General features: G+C 45.8%; 1 protein-coding gene across 8 annotated transcripts in view; it reads right to left on the bottom strand.

The window, feature by feature from the left end:
- ARID1B (AT-rich interaction domain 1B) overlaps window positions 1–17,923 on the bottom strand; it is a 447,008-nt gene that overhangs the window by 13,402 nt on the left and 415,683 nt on the right. For all 8 annotated transcript variants that reach the window (XM_042987379.1, XM_042987385.1, XM_042987380.1 and 5 more), the window contains 4 exons: window positions 14,075–14,284; window positions 11,093–11,297; window positions 5,225–5,363; window positions 4,802–4,974 (listed from right to left, as the gene is read on the bottom strand). In XM_042987379.1, coding sequence (XP_042843313.1) covers window positions 4,802–4,974; window positions 5,225–5,363; window positions 11,093–11,297; window positions 14,075–14,284 — 727 coding nt within the window. The remainder of the gene's footprint in view (window positions 1–4,801; window positions 4,975–5,224; window positions 5,364–11,092; window positions 11,298–14,074; window positions 14,285–17,923) is intronic.

The following is a 17,923-nucleotide window of genomic DNA, read 5'->3' as shown; positions in this document are numbered from 1 at the left end:
TGGGCTCCGTGCTAACACCTCGGAGCCTGCTTGGGATTCTCTCTCCCTCTCCCTGGCTTGAAAGCATGCTCTCTTTCTCTCTCTCTCAAAATACATAAACTTAAAAAAAAAAAAGAAAAGAAAAGAAAAACATTTCTAGTACCATACATCTATTTATTGAAAAAAATCTGTGTAAACCTGTGTTGTTCAAGGGTCAGCTGTATGGGTAAAGTTAGTTCCCTTCCCTTACGGGGGAAAAAAGAAAAAACCTTAGCACGAATACCTATCAGCAGACTCACTCCAAAACCAGGAAAAGGAAAGCCACTAGGGGATTAAGAATAACTCAAGAATGGATGAAATACTAGTATTTCTATCAGGACGTAGAGTGGCAATTAGGTCAAATATGCAAATTAGCATCAGCTCAGAGCCTGAAGGAAATTGGGTCAAGCCCAAAAACTAGCCTGTAGGCAAATTAAACATTTTAATGCAAATCTTAATTGGTATACAGTGCTACTACCTCTCTTCATCCTAGGAAGGTTACTTTTACGTGACATGAAGCAAAAGCTGATTAAACGTCTGTGAGCTGATGGAATTTGCTAGAACAGAGGTGCAGATAATGGGGTCTCACACGGGCGGGGGGCTCTGTGCTTCGCAAGTGTGCTATCTCACACTGTATCTTCCACTTTAAGTCCACGTGTGGTAGAATGAGTTTTGATGTTACTTTCCGTTTTATAAATGGAAGAACAGAGACAGGCAAACATTAAGCGGGATAATTAAAGTTAAACAGCTTAATTCCTTGATACAAGAAAAATTCTTTAAAAATAGGTAAGGAAAAAGACAACCAGATTTTTTAAAAAATGGGTAAACGCACAAATGGACATTCAGAAAAAAAGAAAACAAATGGCCCATCAATATATGAAAAGGTGTCTGATTTCACTAGTAATTAAAGAAATACAAGTCAAAACAACTATGAGGCCCTCCCGCCCCCTCCACTCCTGCCCCACCATCTGACCGTCAACTATTAAAAGGACTGATAATGATCATTCTTGGTAAGGGAGTGAGGGCCACACACTGTTCCACGTTCATGTGAAGAGTATTAAACTGACAAGCAACTTTGAACTTAACTTTTAACTTGGAGTGTCTGTGACCCATCCACCACGCCACGAGGCACCCAAGAAGCTCCACGGGATGGCCCATGGGGGAGGCCCCCTAGCCGACAGGTTCAGATGAGTTCCCAACAGACCCTCCGGATGACTCCGGCCATTCAAGTGATCGCGGCTCCAGCAGAGTCCCTAATCAGGCTTCCAGGTGACAGAGGCTGCCTCAGGGTCCCGGCTGACAACTCGAAATGAAGAACCACCCCGCCCACCAGAGGACGTGAGACATACCCAAGTGTTGTTGTTTAAAGCCACTTTTTGTGGCAGTTTGTTACAGAGTAAAAGATACTCCGTAAACTAAAAAAAAAAAAAAAAAAAAAAAAAAGTTCACATCCTTTGATTCGGTTATTCTTTTTTTTTTTTTAATTTTTTAATGTTTATTATTGAGAGAGACAGAGAGAGAGAGAGAGAGAGAGAGAGAGAGAGAGAGAGAGAATGAGCGGGGGAGGGGCAGAGAGGAGGGAGACACAGAATCCGAAGCAGGCTCCAGGCTCCGAGCTGCCAGCACAGAGCCCGACGCGGGGCTTGAACTCACGGACCACGAGATCATGACCTGAGTCGAAGTCAGTCGCTCAACCGACTGAGCCACCCAGGTGCCCCTCGGTTATTCTTTTAAGAATCTATTTCACAGACACACTCTTACACATGTGAAAAAACAGCTATACATCAATAATCACAGCTTCATGTTTAAGAAGAGCAAAGCATGATGAAACAACACGTTGACTACTGGAGCATTAAGAAAAAGGATGATGTATAAAGATATTAACGGGTATTCAAAATATACTGTTTAGATATACAATATGTAAATATTCACTTACTGTTCACTTGTAAGCAACAAATCAATCCTTCAATCAGTAATGAATTATAGAAGTGGGGGACGGGCGGGTGGGGCCAAGGATGCTTAGGGCCACCGAGGCTGGGACAGGTTCTGGTCTCTGCCCTATACCACGCTGTAGGCCAGCGGCAGCAACAAAGAGCGGGCTTTCCCCTAATGTTGGTCATTACATAAGAAATCGGAGCACCACCAGTTCACCGACAGAATAATGTGAACTGAGGAATGCGAAACTTATTGTAACAGGGACGGGGCGAGAAAAAGATTTGTTTCCTGTGGGTTTTCTGTTTATCTGTTTTAATTTGGTGCTACACCAGCATGGTAAGGTAGCAGGTGAGCTGAAATGTCCCGGGGAAATGTGAGAAGGGGGTCCCCTCTCAGCCACTGTATCACTTACACAGTTGATGAAAACACATGATACAGCTTGCTAGTGCCTAACAAGGTAATCCACAATCATCCCCTCCACCCAATTTATTTTCACAATAAGAAAAACTGTAGGCACACAGAAACAAAAGAAATACAACTCCCAGTGTCTAATATAGCATACAGGTGGGGCTATTGGAAACGGTTCACATAGCTTTTGAAGCCAGATTCCAAACACTACTAATTATTTTCCCCATGTTACTGTCCTATTTTCAGAGCCTAAAAATGTGATACAACCACCATCAGCAAGAACAAAATGTTCTTTCTAATATCTCATACCACTAAGAAAAATAACCACCTCCAACGTTTACAAGGCTTTTGAGTTTCTGAGCTTACAGATTTATTGCATGTTCTGTAGAATATTCACTTGGAACAGACAGCTCTGAAACTTTTTGAAACGAAAAATTAGATTATTTTACTCTGTGGAACATACCTGAAATGTTATTAAGAAATACACATGAAACATAATCTCATTTGGTAGTTAAACGATACATGCCTAATACTTAAAATGTTGAAACGGGGCGCCTGAGGGGCTCAGTCGGTTGAGCATCCGACTTCGGCTCAGGTCATAATCTCACGGTCTGTGGGTTCGAGGCCCACATCAGGCTCTGTGATGACGGCTCAGGGCCTGAAGCCTGCTTCGGATTCTGTGCCTCCCTCTCTCTGCCCCTCCCCTGCTCACACTCTATCTCTCAAAAATGAATAGATGTTAAAAAAAGTAAAAAATAAATACTTAAAATTTTGAAATGATTCATTTTTGCCTTTCACTGATCCATAATAGTTGTGAAAACCAAGGCTTTGGGCTTCACGTTTCTCTCGACTAAGGATAACATATCGAGAAATTCACATACCCCAAACATCTAAATAGAGGTACTACTGTTTAAGGGATCCGAGAAGCAATTCCGTGAAAACAGTATTTGCTCTTTTTCTGTATTTCTTCCAGTGATATTCACTATCATGCCTCAATTTCACAGCGCGCCTGCACCTGGAAGGGTGCCAAAGAGCTCGGAGTGTGTGGGCCTCGGGAGGCGCTCAAAGGGCAGAGGCTGAGATGCTACGTTCTCAGAGCCAAGAGAGCGCTGGGGATTGATGAGCATAAAGGGAAAAACCACGCTGGGTGTTTGCTAACGTCCGTCAGAACTCTCCCAATTCTTGGTGATCCCATCCATCCCATGATGCTCCATCCCACTCCTCTGCTGAGTTCCCTCAAATGATTCCTGATTCCAACGCTCTGCCCAGCTCCAGACAGACATTCCGCCACCTACCGCCTTAGCACATCCCCGAGTCAACACGGGACTTCTCTCTCGTTCCTCCCGCAGCTGTCCACGGTGCAGGCGCTAACAGTGAGCGCTGCCAGCGGGCCCCTTCCCAGGCGGGCGTCTCCAAAGTAGTAAGGTCGTCACCGGCTCAGTAAGGTCTCACCTTGACCCCCACGGTCAATCCAGCAAGCCCGGCCTGTTCTTTCTAAGTCCAGAACGTGTGATGAGTGCTTCTGCTTTTCCCTTGGCTGCTGGAATCTGACTCCGCCCTGTCCTCTCTCCCCTGGACCATCACAGTGGTCCTGCCAACACACTCTCCATAGATGCCCAGTTATTTGTTTTTTAACAAAAGACCCAGTCACGTCACTTCCTGCAGAACATCTCGCGGCGAGGGTACAAACCCAGACTCATCCCCAAGCCCGGGGAGGCTGAAAGTTCTGGCCCAGTGGCCCTGATGGCTTCGGTGCACTCAGCCTCCCCCCTGCCCATTATCCCCAGATGCCTTCCACCTCCTTAAACACGCCAAGCCCACTCCTGCCTCGGGCCTTCCCCCTCCCCTGAACTTCTCTACTCCTCATTCCTTAGGTCTCAGCAGATAACCGACATCCCTCAAAGCCCTCCCCTCCCGACCATCCCCTCTCATATGTCCTTCCCTTCCATGACCCTTAACCCGTATCGCCACACTTGGTGCCCTTCCTTCCATCGACCACCATATTTAATTACGTATTTGTGGTTTCGCTTACTTTTTGTTTGTTCCCCCTAAGACACCGTCAACTCCGGGAGGAACTACGTCTGACTTATCACACTACCTAGCACCTAGCCCCTGCCCAGCCCATGGTATACAACAAGGCGTGCAGCACGAGGGAGCGCCAGGAGCACGCGTGCCTACTGCGTGCGCCAGTCATTTCTTCAGTGGGCTTTTTGTACATGAACTCAATCCTCGTCACATCCTTTAGGCAGGTCTTGTTATTGCCCTAATTCCTAGATGAGGAAACTGAGGCACAGAGCTACTGAGTACTTTTCCCGAGGCCAGAAATCTAGTAGGTTGGGGAGCTGTGGCTCAGACACGTCTCTAATGGGTAAGTGGGTTGGCTGCGTGGTGGCAGAGAGGAAAATGCCCTCTGGGCCTAGTCTGCTCCCTCCGCATTTACCTTTTCTCATTCCACCGAAGGGGTCCTTGTTGGGTTCATAGGGCATCCTGCCCATCACGTCAGGCATGCTCATGCTCTGCTGGTACGGGGCGCTCGGGGTCATGGAGTTCCGTTTTGGGAACGATGAGTCACTGGCGTCTGAGAACGGGTCGTGCACGCTGACTGTACCGCTTCTGAAGAGACGAGGACAAGGAAAGCGCAACGAAATATCAGGAGTTGCCACCAAATGCCCGATCGGGAAACGCGCCTAACTTGAAAGTTTTTCACGTAAAAACCATCCGAAAAATTACACGGATGTAATTTCTTGGTCGACACTTGGAAGCTCGTGAGGCAATAACAGCCCTTTTACAGTCTGTTCCAGGACATTACGAGATCGATAAATGCGATGTTGTGGGGCTCGCGGAGATCTCCTACCGTACACACCTTCCACCTTGCATTGGGGTCATCTGTCCATGCGGGGTAGACGCCGGGGTAGGTGGCTTCAGGTCGCCTTGTACGTCTGCCATCGAATTGCTGCTGGTTGACTGGGGGGTCTGAGGACCTTGCAAGGACCCTGAGTTCGCTGGGACGAGGAGTAAGAAAGTAAGGAAGACACTAGGGGTTATCGAGTAAGCTCATCCTCCCTACTTATTTAAAAAAAAAAAAGGAAGGAAAACAAGACACCATCTTATTAGAAATAGTAACAATATCCATTACTGGTAACGACGTAGTAAAATTAGTTGCTCTTAGATTCTTTATAGGGAAAATTAGTAAAAGGTTTTTTTGTTTTCGTTTTTTTTTTTTTTTTTTTTTTTTAGTAATCTATTTGGCAACATACTTCATTTGTGAGCCATAAAACATATTTATACCTCTTGACTGGGTAATTGCTTTCCTGGGTATTTATCTCAAAGAAAATAATCTAATATAAAAAAAGGCTTTAGGCAGAAAAATGTTTATTTCAGTGTTGTTTATAATGGAGATATTCTAAATGTCTGAGAGTAAGAAGAAAAACAGGATGAAAAATTTGGTACACCAATTTGATGGACTATTGTGCTATTTTAGGGGAAAAAATTAGAAAAATGAGTACCAGGTCTTAGGCAATGAGAAATGTTTAAGTTCAAATGCAATGACACAAATTAGTAATGAGCCTTATGTCACTTCAATGCCTCCTCGATGTCTGGATATGTCTATGCTCTGTCATTAACAGAGTCATTTTTAGAGCTATGGAATCAGATTTGTTATTACAAAAACTGAAGTCATGCTCTTTGGAGTTCTTTAATGTCATTATCAGAGTCCCAAGATTCGGCTTTAACTATAATTACATTATAACAACAGAACTCAGAATTGAGCAGATCTTTTCAAAATTTCAACTCATCTTATTGGAAAACCTAGTATTTTAAGGGTTCTTGCTTTATCATAGGCCTCTGCGGGTTAGATGCTCAACAGACATTGGTTTCGTTTATTAATGAAACAAATACTTAACTGGATAAATAACACGCTTACTATATTGCAAGCTTTATTTCTACTCCTGGCACGCCAGTGTCCAAAACTGACAAAAAAGACACAAATTCCTGCCCTCATGTGGTTTATAATAAATGCTTTCAGAGCCATTACACATGGCAGAATTTCTAGTGCTTGTAAGTGATGATACTGTACAAGTTATTAGCTATAGTCCCTTTCTTACAAGCTGTCCAAGACTCCCTACAATCACCACCAGCCACATTTGACTGCAGAGTAAACGGGGCTCCGCAAATCCCTGGAGACGACAGAGTGCACTGGGAAGGAGTCAGAGACAGAAACGAGCCCAGCACTTCTACTCCGAAAGCCTCGGCTGAACACAGAGGTCTCCAATGAGCTCAGGTCAGCCTGGGCCTGGCCGGCTGGGGGATGAATCCCGACCCTGGCCGCCAGGGCCCTGCCTTCTTTTTTTTTTTTTTTAATTTTTTTTTTCAACGTTTTTTTATTTATTTTTGGGACAGAGAGAGACAGAGCATGAACGGGGGAGGGTCAGAGAGAGAGGGAGACACAGAATCAGAAGCAGGCTCCAGGCTCTGAGCCATCAGCCCAGAGCCCGACGCGGGGCTCGAACTCACGGACCGCGAGATCGCGACCTGGCTGAAGTCGGACGCTTAACCGACTGCGCCACCCAGGCGCCCCAAGGGGCCCTGCCTTCTGTATGAGGTGTCCTGTGGGTGCCTGGGACCAGAGGGTGCCTGGGTCCAGAGGGACTCAGGGAAGTTCCCAGAGATGCCGGGAGGACTAACTTTAAAAGTAGACAATCTTTTTCATGCTAATATCTCAAGAGAAAAGCTTAGGAACGCATGCTTATAAACCAAACTTTGGTGAAACCCTGGAAATACATATTAAAAAGGTAGATGGTAATAAAAGAAAAAAGCAGTCTTCTATTAATATGTAAGGATAATCCTCTGACGTGACTGCCCCACAGAGCTGGCAGGAGAAACAACGTGCTTCTGGGTTTTTTTCTAAATCTTTTGTTGTTGTTGTTTATTTATTTTTTAGAGAAGAGAGAGTGAGCATGAGTGGGGGAGGGGCAGAGAGAGCGGAAGACACAGAATCCGAAGCAGGCTCCAGGCTCCAAGCTGTCAGCACAGAGCCCGACGTGGGGCTCGAACCCACGAGCTGGGAGATCATGACTTGAGCCGAAATCGGCCGCTCAACCGACTGAGTCACCCGGGCGCCCCGAAATTAACGTGCTTCTTCAATCACAGAACAGACTCCACAGAAAGCCTATACGGCTTCTTTGGAAAAACGGTTCACAGGCTGTGATTTCAGAATGACCCTTATTTACAAGTATTCACATTTACAGCTAATAAAAAAAAAAATGGAAAAATTCTTCCCTCTTGCCAGTGTTTTTTCTGTTCCTTTCAGGAAAAAAAAAAATGAATGCAACCTCTTGAAGCTCCATTAATAGATGAGGCTGGCACAACTCTCTAGGATATCCCTACCTTTTGCCAGAAGCTACAAATGTATACTCGAAAGTAAACAATGGAAAGGTTATGGAAGGTTAAGTACATTCACACACTTCAGACTGTACAGCCAGACTCCTAACTGGGAAGATAATTTACACAGCACGAACCTGGTGCCCTACTTCTGGCTGGGGTTGCGGGAAGGAGGGAAGGGAGAATAGCTGCTATGTCCCAGGTCTACAGCGACTAGAGGTCACCCGGAGGGCACCTTTGTTTATAACCTGAACCCCTTTCTCATTTATCTTCCGCTGAGGATTCCCTAGCTGGATCCATGACAGGTTTTGTGACATCACCTGTCAGCTAATAATAGAAATGCAGTCAGCCACCTGCCAGCAAAGATGGATGGGTTTTTGGTTACCGACTTACTAATTGAATGTGCGAGCTTCCTTGCTCCCCCCACCCCCCGGCCCCCCACCCAGCTTACGGGCCGCGCGGGCCACTTGGGGAGGCCGATTCCCGCAGCTGTTCAGCAGGACTCCACAAACTTTTACGGGCTTGTCATAACGAGATCCCCACTGGTGCCTCAGAGGTGCAACCATACCCCAGGCCTTGCCCGGCTTTCATTCGGGAGCTTTCTCTCGTGGACTTGCTCTAGTCACTGGAAGACAGCCACACGGGTCTCGGGCGTGAGAAGCCACACGGCCACTCACGAGTGAGGATCGTGGCGCGCCCCCAAGGGCTGAGGGGTGACACCTCCCAGAGGCTGGCAGAAATGAATTTCAGGCCATGTCAGCCACGTCGCCTCAAAAAGGGGGGCCGGGTGGACGACTCACGATGCTAACAGGGCCAAATGATCCGGGATTTGGGTTGCTTCCGAGCGGCCCTGTGAAGAGCAATCTGGCATGTTTCTCAGGTCTTTTAGTTTAGTTTGCCTGGACGTGCTGGTAAGAAAGAAGCTACAATTACCTTCTTATGGGAAAGACGGACTTCTAAGAACACGAATTCTGGCTGAAGATGAGGTTTTAAAAATTTTGTAGTATATGAAACCCTAACATGGCTCACGGTTGGGAACAATTATTATTATTTGTTTTCCTTCTTTGACGATAAAAATGCTTCAGAGTCGTTTCCCTTAACGGATGCCAGGCGGGAGCGTGGCTTTTTGGTTATGGGGCTGATGTCGGTCAGGACCCTACTGACCAGCGTGCGCGTCCTTCTGTCTGGCTGAGCGGAGCGTCTCGAGCGGCGCACAGAACAGGTAAGGAGGCAGGCTGGCCCCGTGTGCTCCGCACGGGGCCGCCTGGGCCGCGCCCTGACTGGGAGGCTCAGCTCAGGACGCCCTCCTTCCCCTGCTTCCTGTCTCACAAGCCTTTGGACCATGTGGACCACTGAGAAGAATGTGCCATCAGAAGTGCATCTGCAATCCGAGCTCTTTTGTGCAGTTAAAACGATAATGTTGCCACAAAAACGGTAGTTTTAAAAAAAGGGAAAAAGGAAAGAGCTGACTGTTGAGAGAAGAGGCCCTACACTTTCTGAAGGGTCTATGCCTCAGCGGGATTTCTTGTACTGAAGCTGGTCACGCTGGGAGAGCCATTCTCCATACAGAAGTGCTGCCCATTCAGTGACACGAGCTTTTCCCCGGCAAATAAAATATACCTTTACATCTTTGCAGACATCGCCACTTTGGTCCCTACACCCCACTGAGTTTTTATTTAGGAAAAATAGTTTCAGAGCCGTTCACAGGCGGCTTGTTTTACTCTGTGAACGGAATGTAATGTTGTGAGACTTTTAAAATTAGATTTCACAGTTTTTAAGGTACACCGTAACTGTAAAGGCTTCGAATCCTTAAGGGTGGGGCCGGAGAGGATTTCTAGTTGTGTTCAGAACTGTCAGATCTAAATATATATCGAGGTGTATTCCCTGCAAGTGCGCTTTGGCCCACGGAAGTAGCTATGTGAGATCCCTTGATTCGTGACCTTAGGTACTAGCACTGCCATCCAGAAAGCAGCAAGAGGAAATAATTAAAGAGACAACAATTTCTTTCTTTGGCTCACAGACACCTTCTTGTGTGTGCAAAAGGCTTCCCTGTCACAATGCTATTTCAAACACGGACAGAGGAATACAGTAGGTCTAGGCATAATGCCAGGGCTGGATAGCACTCACTAGCAGGAGATCTGGGGCCAGTTAGTCAAGATTTTATGTGCCTTAGTTTTCTCATGGACTTTGGGACCGTATCTGTGCATCATAGGGGGGATGTGATTGAATGGAAAAGCACTTAGAAAGGTGCCTGGCACACTTTAAGTGCCTAAGAAATACTGGCATTTGATCCCAGGGCAATCCTGTGTGATAGACAGTGGCAGGTACGGCCAGCCTCACCTTGTACGTGGGACGGCATGGTAAGTGCTGACCCCATCACAGGGCTTGGATGTGGCCAGAAAGACAAGAACACGGTTGGATCGGACTTGAGTGAGGTCACCACCCAGAACTCAGGAGGATGTAAATTTCTTCCTATCTTGAATACTGTATTTATTAGAATATAATGAGTCAGTAATTTGGAACGCTAACAGGTAAGAACTAAGGCTAGCAGGAGAGCTGAGAGAATGGCAGGGTCTCGAACAGTTGAGTGGAGAGACAGGAGAGAAGGCATTCGCTTGGTTTTGCTTATGAGGATTTAGGTGAACTGCGTTATTCCTAGGTAGTATTCCTAAGACTCCTGGCCTCTAGGTCAGAGCTAATGGGCTATTCGGTCTCAGAAATAGGGCTGCATGGACCTTTACCGTGACAGTTTGCTAGATTCCCTACAAGTGAGAACATGCTGAGCAGGGGACAGTAAAAACGAAGTCCAAATTTCATTTTGCTAACATACAACTCTGAGTGTCCCTGACACAGGCACAGCTGGTAGGAACTGGCCGTCAAACCTCTAGGGTGGCATTTTCTAGTAGCACGAAAGTATGAGCACAGGTTACCGGGGACACTTATTTTGACAGAGTTAAATGGAATATTTAAAAATACTTGTACAAGGAATAAAAGGTTACCGGGGATACTTATTTTGACAGAGTTAGACGGGATGTTTTTAAATACCTGTATAAGGAATAAAGGTCTACAGCTCAGAATTCCACAGAAAGCCTTGGAAATGCTGGCCCCAGAGGGCAGCGTCCCAAACCGCATGCTCGCCTCCCTTAAGCACTGCCGACAGGGGGGTTCAATTAAACAGAACAAAACAAAACGCCCCTTGTCCTCAGAGATCCCGCGTTCTGTTTGCTTTACTGTGAAGTGGCCTTCTCAGAACATGAGTGGCGGGTGGCCTCCAGCGCCCCGGGGTGGGGTTGGGGGTGGGGGTGCCGGTGCCTCGCCTTTCCCCGGCGACAAGTGTAGTACTCCCGCTTACCAGGAGAGGGCGGCTGGAGCTTCGGCTGCTTCTTGGTGTCCGCGGTGCTGAAGACTTCCGGCGGGGGCTCCTCCCCGCGCTCAATCTTGCACTCAAAGGCAAACAGGTACTGGATATACTGCTTTTTCAGGGAGCTCGCTGCACTGCTTGAAGTGCCAACATTTAGGTTGGTTGCCAGCTCACGCCACTTCTTGTTTTTATTAACCTAGCAAAAAAAAAAAAAAAGGCAGGATCATTGGTTTGCAGCAAAGTGGCTTGTTTAAAGCCAGGAGACAAAAAAAAAAAAAAAAAAAAAAGCACTTAATGTCTTGGTTTACTTTTTTTTTTTTTTCATTTGCCTCTCTTAACGAATGCTCATTACTCCCACTCAGTAGTGCATAGACAGCATTTACAGTTATAAAACCATTAAGGGACCTGCTGATAGCTACATAAAAAGCATTGCTCCTTGCGATTCTTCTGCTTGGTGTGCCTTCTAATGCGTCGCACCATTCCAGGCCGTTGCTGCTCAGAGCCCGCGGTTTTTTTGAGCAAATGTACACTCTCACCCGCGCTCATCCCCAGCCCACCTCTAATCTTAAAAAAAAAAAAAAAAAAAGGCACCCGAAAAAGAACTTAAAAAGCAGTAACAGAACTACTTTGCAATTTAAGTGCTGAGCTCTGATATGAAAAACAGTGTTTCCTTCCACCAGCCCAAGCTCCCTGTAATTTAGCCTGCATCTCTTCTCTCACGGGAGACTTTCTTAGGGTGTTGGGCAGAGGGCCCCTCACTGGAAAGCCAGCACCAGCCATCCACCCTGGGTGGCTCTGTGAAGCCACGAGCGAGCCGACGCGGTGGGCACCTGTGAGCTGGGGAAGGGGCAGGGCCACGCAGGGTCCCCACTGACTCAGGCTGCAGAGAATACAGCCGCAACGTGAAGAGAAAAAAGGAGAGAAATCCTGGAATGCTACAAAAGGACTTTAGGCATTAACTTTCGGTTTCCACTTGGGACAGTTAAGCAAGGTTGGACATCTGAAGGAAGCACACAGACCTGCGAATATTTGGGGAATATTCTGCCTTTAGACGCGCCTGGCGCTAAGTAAGGAGCATGGTTAAATGTTAAGGCGACAGTGGTTTTCAACGAAATGTTCAATTTTTGGATTCAAACTTTATCACAAAGCTCTTTATGTCCATTTACTTAGTACTAAATGGTGTGTGATAAACAAAATGCTCGCGAAATGCTTCCGAAGGGATGAGCAGGCGTGTTGCCTGGGCTGCCCTGAAAAGCAAGGCTCTGCACCGACCTCTATGTGGCTGCCAGGGCCCACTCTGACTGCAGCTCAGGGCGGCCAGGTAGAAATCAAGATGGGGTGAAGGGCAACGTGGCCACGCGGCTCACCATCGTGCATCACAGCTGCGCTCAAGCAGCCCTTGTTAGCCAGGTAGGCAATGAACCTCACCCACAGACCCAACATGGTAGGTAATTCACGCTGTCGACGGAGGAAAAGTAAGGGGTCTGGACAAACTCTATGCTTCTGTGAGGGTGAAACCCAACTGTATAGTGTCCTGAGGACTCTAAAAAATCTATGCCACAGGGTTAGGGTAGAGGGGAAAGGTTGGGGGAGCAGGTGCAGAGAGGAAAGGTGAGGGGGTCTAGGTGTAGGAGAGAGTTTTGTATCTTGAGCTCTCCCTCCACTGACCACCACTCATGCACTTGGTCTGCGCCGTACGACTTACCACCTGACTCTGCAAAGCCTTGACTCAAGCTCTGTTGGTTTCGGGTGTACACGGAAGGTCTCTGGTGGGATGAGGCGCCTCCGGGAGGGCTAGGGACAAAGGCCTGGCCTGCTTCCCCTAGAGCTGCGAGGCGCTGAGAGCAAGGCGGGCCCTCAGCGGTACCTGTGGATTAGGTGACTCACTCCCGAATGGTTAGCGACCCTGAGGCACCGGGGCGGAGTGCAGGGTCCCACACTGTGTACTGGACCACCTGGCCCAGAGCAGCTCCTTTCAGTGATCCGGGTGGGAGCCCAGGTGCTGACAGGTTTCTAAAGCTCCCCAAGTAATTCTTCTTCCCTCTCCAAGTAATGCTAACGGATAACCAGCCTGAGAGCTACAGGAAGATGGGGGGGGGGGGTGGCAGCACGTGTCTTAGAATCTGACAGACCTGGCCTACAGCCACCCCGAGAGTCCCTGGGCCACACAACCGTGTTTCATTCTGTTACAGTGTCCTCTCCTCTTTGGGGCTGATGACGCCTGCATTTAACGGGTATTCGGAAAGACCATACCAGAACAAACGGAAAGCATGGTGCCCAGCACGCAGTGAGCACCTACCTGGGACCCCTTCCCTGCTCCTCTCGCAGGACATGCACTCATGTGCTAGACTCCAGACCACAGCAGAGCCAGGACCAGGGGGAGGAAAGTTTGGCCCCCAGGGTACCAAGTTTAAGGGAGCACTGGTTCGGAGAGTCAGGCAGGGGCAGGGGAGGCACCGCACAAGCCTGAAGAGTGCCTTCTGAAATTCCACACCCTGATGCCACCCCTCCTGCACCCCAGCCCCAGTTCTGTGCAGAAATGCCCCTCTTACCACTCGGGCACTGTGGACATGCTGCGAGATACAGGACTTCGTTTTCTTAATAAATTGCTTTGGATTTAGAACTGATCCGGACAATTAATTTGGTCATTTGCAAAACATTCCTGAAGCATTTACTATGAAATCTTGGCAGATCCCACAGATTTCTAGAGCTGTCAGGGAACCTAAAGAAAAATCCAGCCCGACCGTCTCATTTTGTAGATGAGAATGGAGGTCCATGTAAAAGTGACCTGCCAAGGTCACACTACAAGTTGGTGCCAGGCCCAGGGCCCCACCCCAGTGCTCTCCCCGCACAGCACACAGACATGAATCCCACGGGCTTAGCTTTTTATTTAAAAAAAAAAAAAAAAAAGTACAAAGAAACCTTTGGGAGCTTACGCACAACGTCTCCTCATTCACTCACTCGCACTCTCACCTGTGCCAAACCTCCGATCTCTTTGACGCAGATATAGAGCCGGAACAGGTCCAAGGGCTTCTTGCCCACCGCGGGCAGACTGGAGACGGGGGAGCCTCTCTCTTCCATGAAGGTAAGGTATCGGTCGACCCACAGCTTTCTCTCCGGCTCGTTCCCCAACTCATACACCTTTGTGATCTTTTCCCCAGTGGTGGTGGATGAGCTGGACTTCTAGCGCCCAGAAAGAGCATTTGCAAGTGGGGAATGGGTGGGCAGGGGGAAAGGGAAGAAGGTGAGAAAAAAGTAATGAGCTACCAAACACAAGAAGAGAAGAAATTTAAAAACTACCGCTATCACACAACAATCAGGAATGAAGGCTACTAGTTCAGGCACAAACTATACATTTTTCTTAATGAAGACTTTACTTTGACTTTAAATAAAGGGCCCAAACTCCCCCTTTTATATACTTAAAAAAACCCAAAAAAACCAAACCCTTTTTCACTTGATTGATATAAGCGTTGAATCCCAGAAGGCAAGTTTCCAAGGACGCCCCATGTCACTTTTAAAAATAAGAGGGTGCGAGTTCATAGAAGAATCACAGTGAATTTAAAATTTCACATTTATGCAATATTATAGAGCCCAAAAAACTAAACGGACTCTTACTTTTCCTTGTTAAAATAAGAGTGAATAATGCGTGTCTTCATTAAAATGCTAAATCTTATGGAGGAGAACAGATATGGGACTTGCTGAAATATAGAAGGTAGGTCACAATTCATAGGGACCAGTGGTGTGGTTTCTGCTCCTTTCTTTGTAAGCTTTATTAACTAAGCCAGCTAAAGTTTTGGCATTTACTCACGATGACTAGCTTTCCCTACGTAAGATTTCTTGGACTTCTCTGCCAAGGCAAGGCGCTAGTAGGAATTGTTTTAACAGATTTCTCAGGCAACCATGCTTTAATCACAAACACATGGGCTATTTCATATTCCCTGCAGATCTATGGATACATATATGTGTTTACTTTTATACACATGGGTTTATGTGCTCGTGTGGTTTATACTGAAGCTCTAATTCTTCAGTTTTCTAATTCTGTGTGATAGTAAAATGTCGAAATTTGCTGTTTGTGCACAACTGAAGCCCACCTTCTGGATTATGTGATCTGGGAAGCTAACATTTTTGGTACAGCCCAAATGTATATTTTTCTTTTATGCCTCTTATGTCTGTGACAATAACTCGTGTGCTTTAATATCTGCAGTTCCAGGGTTGCTGTGAAAAATTCACTTCTAAATTCTCAATCAAGATTTCCTTAGAACAATAATTTACTTCCTCATGTGTCTTTACCAGCTTATCATTTGCAATGGATAGTCCTCATTTTAGATGGGACTTCCTCTTAACTCTTTTCCATTGTATTTGGCTTAACTGTTTTAAACACATTGCTGTAATTTGGGGGGTCAAATAACATGACTGCCATTGAAGTTTGATGTTACTTTGTTAGTAAATGATCCCCAGTGAAAGCAGGACCTCAGAGAAGATGCTTGAGAATGAAAATAAGAACATTCCTCTAATTGAAGGCAGCTCTTCAGGACTATTTCCGCTGAAATTTTAAGCCTTCGGATTCAGAATTATTGAGGCATAAAACCTTTACATCAAATACATAAAAAATGGGTGAATACAGTTGATGTAAATAAAAAATTTAGGGTGGTGGGATTAAAAAAAAGTGTGATCTTTTAGAATTTACATTGATGCTGAGGCTCAAGAGTAAGTCACTTAAAAATTACTTTAGAGCTTAAAATATATACACATTCATATATATATATATATATATATATATATATATATATCTCCATATATAGACTAGAATCTGGAACACACTGTATATTCAAATAATATGTTTTTAAATATTATTTTCCATATTCATATACCCAAGGAATATTTGACTGGGAAAAGAAATTGTCCTACCACATTTTACACATTCCAGAAGCTCTGTCATCACTAAGGGGGGTAGTTAGTTTCTAAATGCTAGTTAACAAAATTTTTTTTCCCTTTTGGGGCGCAATACAAAATGGGCCCACTGTCTTTTTAAAAAATGAGATTTTTTTATCACCTAAAATCAATCAAAAAAGAAAAAAACCCCACCAACCCTCTCACTTGCATTTTATTTGTAACAAATTGAGAGGTAAAAGTTTGACATTCAATTTAAGGGTAAGAGAAATAAAAGCGATCGTTTCAATTGAAAATTACCTTGAGTGGCTCTACCAGCGTTCTGAATCTAAGATCCAGGCCATCTCTGGCCTGGTCCTCTCTGATGCCAAACTGGGGAAGGGGTCCGGAAGGACCGTTCATCAGGCCCCGAGCAGTGGGGCTATGCAGATGTCTGTTCCCATTTGTGAAATGAGTGTATCTCTTAACCTGAGATAAGCCTAAAATAATAGTGTACTTACTTTGACCATACATATTTTACCTTTCCTTACCTTTCTTTGTTAAATGAACTTGAATTTAATTAACTTTTGTATGTCTCAATTTGTTCTCATAAAGTTAGAAAAGCTTAATGAAGACAGTGGTTTTTAATAGGATCATTTTATTTTTCATAGCTTTAAATCTTCAAAAAAGACTTAAGGATTTTCATGGCACCATAATGTAGGAAAATGCATCAGGAGGAGAAGTGGTCAGGCCTCAGGTGATGCGTCAGTTCCTGGAAGAGGCCTCCCAGGCACACAGCCTCCCTCATCTGAATCACTGTCTCCCGCTCTATTTGTCCTTGGCGGCCCTTGGTTACACGGCCTATAAAAAGCCCGTGTTTTGCATGGGATCATTTGTCTGCCCTACGTTCTCCTGACTAGACTTTATGTTCCATGAGGCAGGGTTCGAGCCGATTTTGAATCCCCAACAGCGACTGCACACTGGAGGGATCTGTAACAGGATTTCAGAGACCGGGGGGCTGAGTGACCGTGGACACAACCTAACAAGACTGAAAGCTGAGGAGGGGTTGTGCCCATGACTGCCACATTCCATCTCTACTCCCAGCCTCAAGGTCTGTTTACTGGCCAGTTATCAAAGTTAGTCTTTGGGTGTCCGAACAGAGGAAAAGGACATAAAGGGAAACATAAGTGCTAGGAAATAAAAGAGTATATACTTTATCGTCGATTAGGCTCAACATGTACTTTTTCTGTTCACAGACACCAGCTTCGATGCAACCTTTGGATGGTTGTCATCATACGCTCTAGCCACGGACACTTGGGCAAACACACCAGCCCTGCAGAAAGGAGGAGGGTTACCTCCTCCAGGTCACTAGGAGCACCTCACATTGCTTCTGTGTTGTAAAAATGGTATTCTAGTGCCCGTAACTGTCATGGACGCAAGAGAAGGGAACGGAGATTGCCGAAAAATTACAGTAAGACATTATGGCGCCACAAATGTTTTCCTTGCATATAGTTTAATTAAGTCTATAAGTACATTTTTCTTCAAATCTCCAAGGCAGATTTACATTTCAGCAGTCTTTACCATATGCCTAGTAATCTGTGTATGTGCAAATGTTTATTTTTATTTTAGAATGTTCTGTAACAAAACAATGTTGGTCCATAGCACACTGTCAAAGCACTGAACATCTTTATTATTCAGTCCATTTCAGGCCTTCTATTAGACAGGCTTTATTAGAGACACTGGTAGGAGCAATGTTAAGGGCAAACTGAAGTTGTGTCTCAGAAAGAACAGTTAAATATTCCTAAATCGTATATATCAGCAGTGATTTGACAGCACAGATACTCTCTGGTCATTCCTTCCAATTGCATTTGGTTCCCTTCTTAAATTAGCATCTCATCCAAGACAGGCGCCATTTTTTCCATACAGAGCCGTCATCTGAATCCTTCTACCTGG

This window comes from Panthera tigris, chromosome B2 (genome assembly GCF_018350195.1).
Source record: "Panthera tigris isolate Pti1 chromosome B2, P.tigris_Pti1_mat1.1, whole genome shotgun sequence".
Classification (NCBI taxonomy): Eukaryota; Metazoa; Chordata; class Mammalia; order Carnivora; family Felidae; genus Panthera; species Panthera tigris.
Note: the sequence above shows the minus strand (reverse complement) of the source record. Positions and strands in the feature narration are given on the sequence as shown.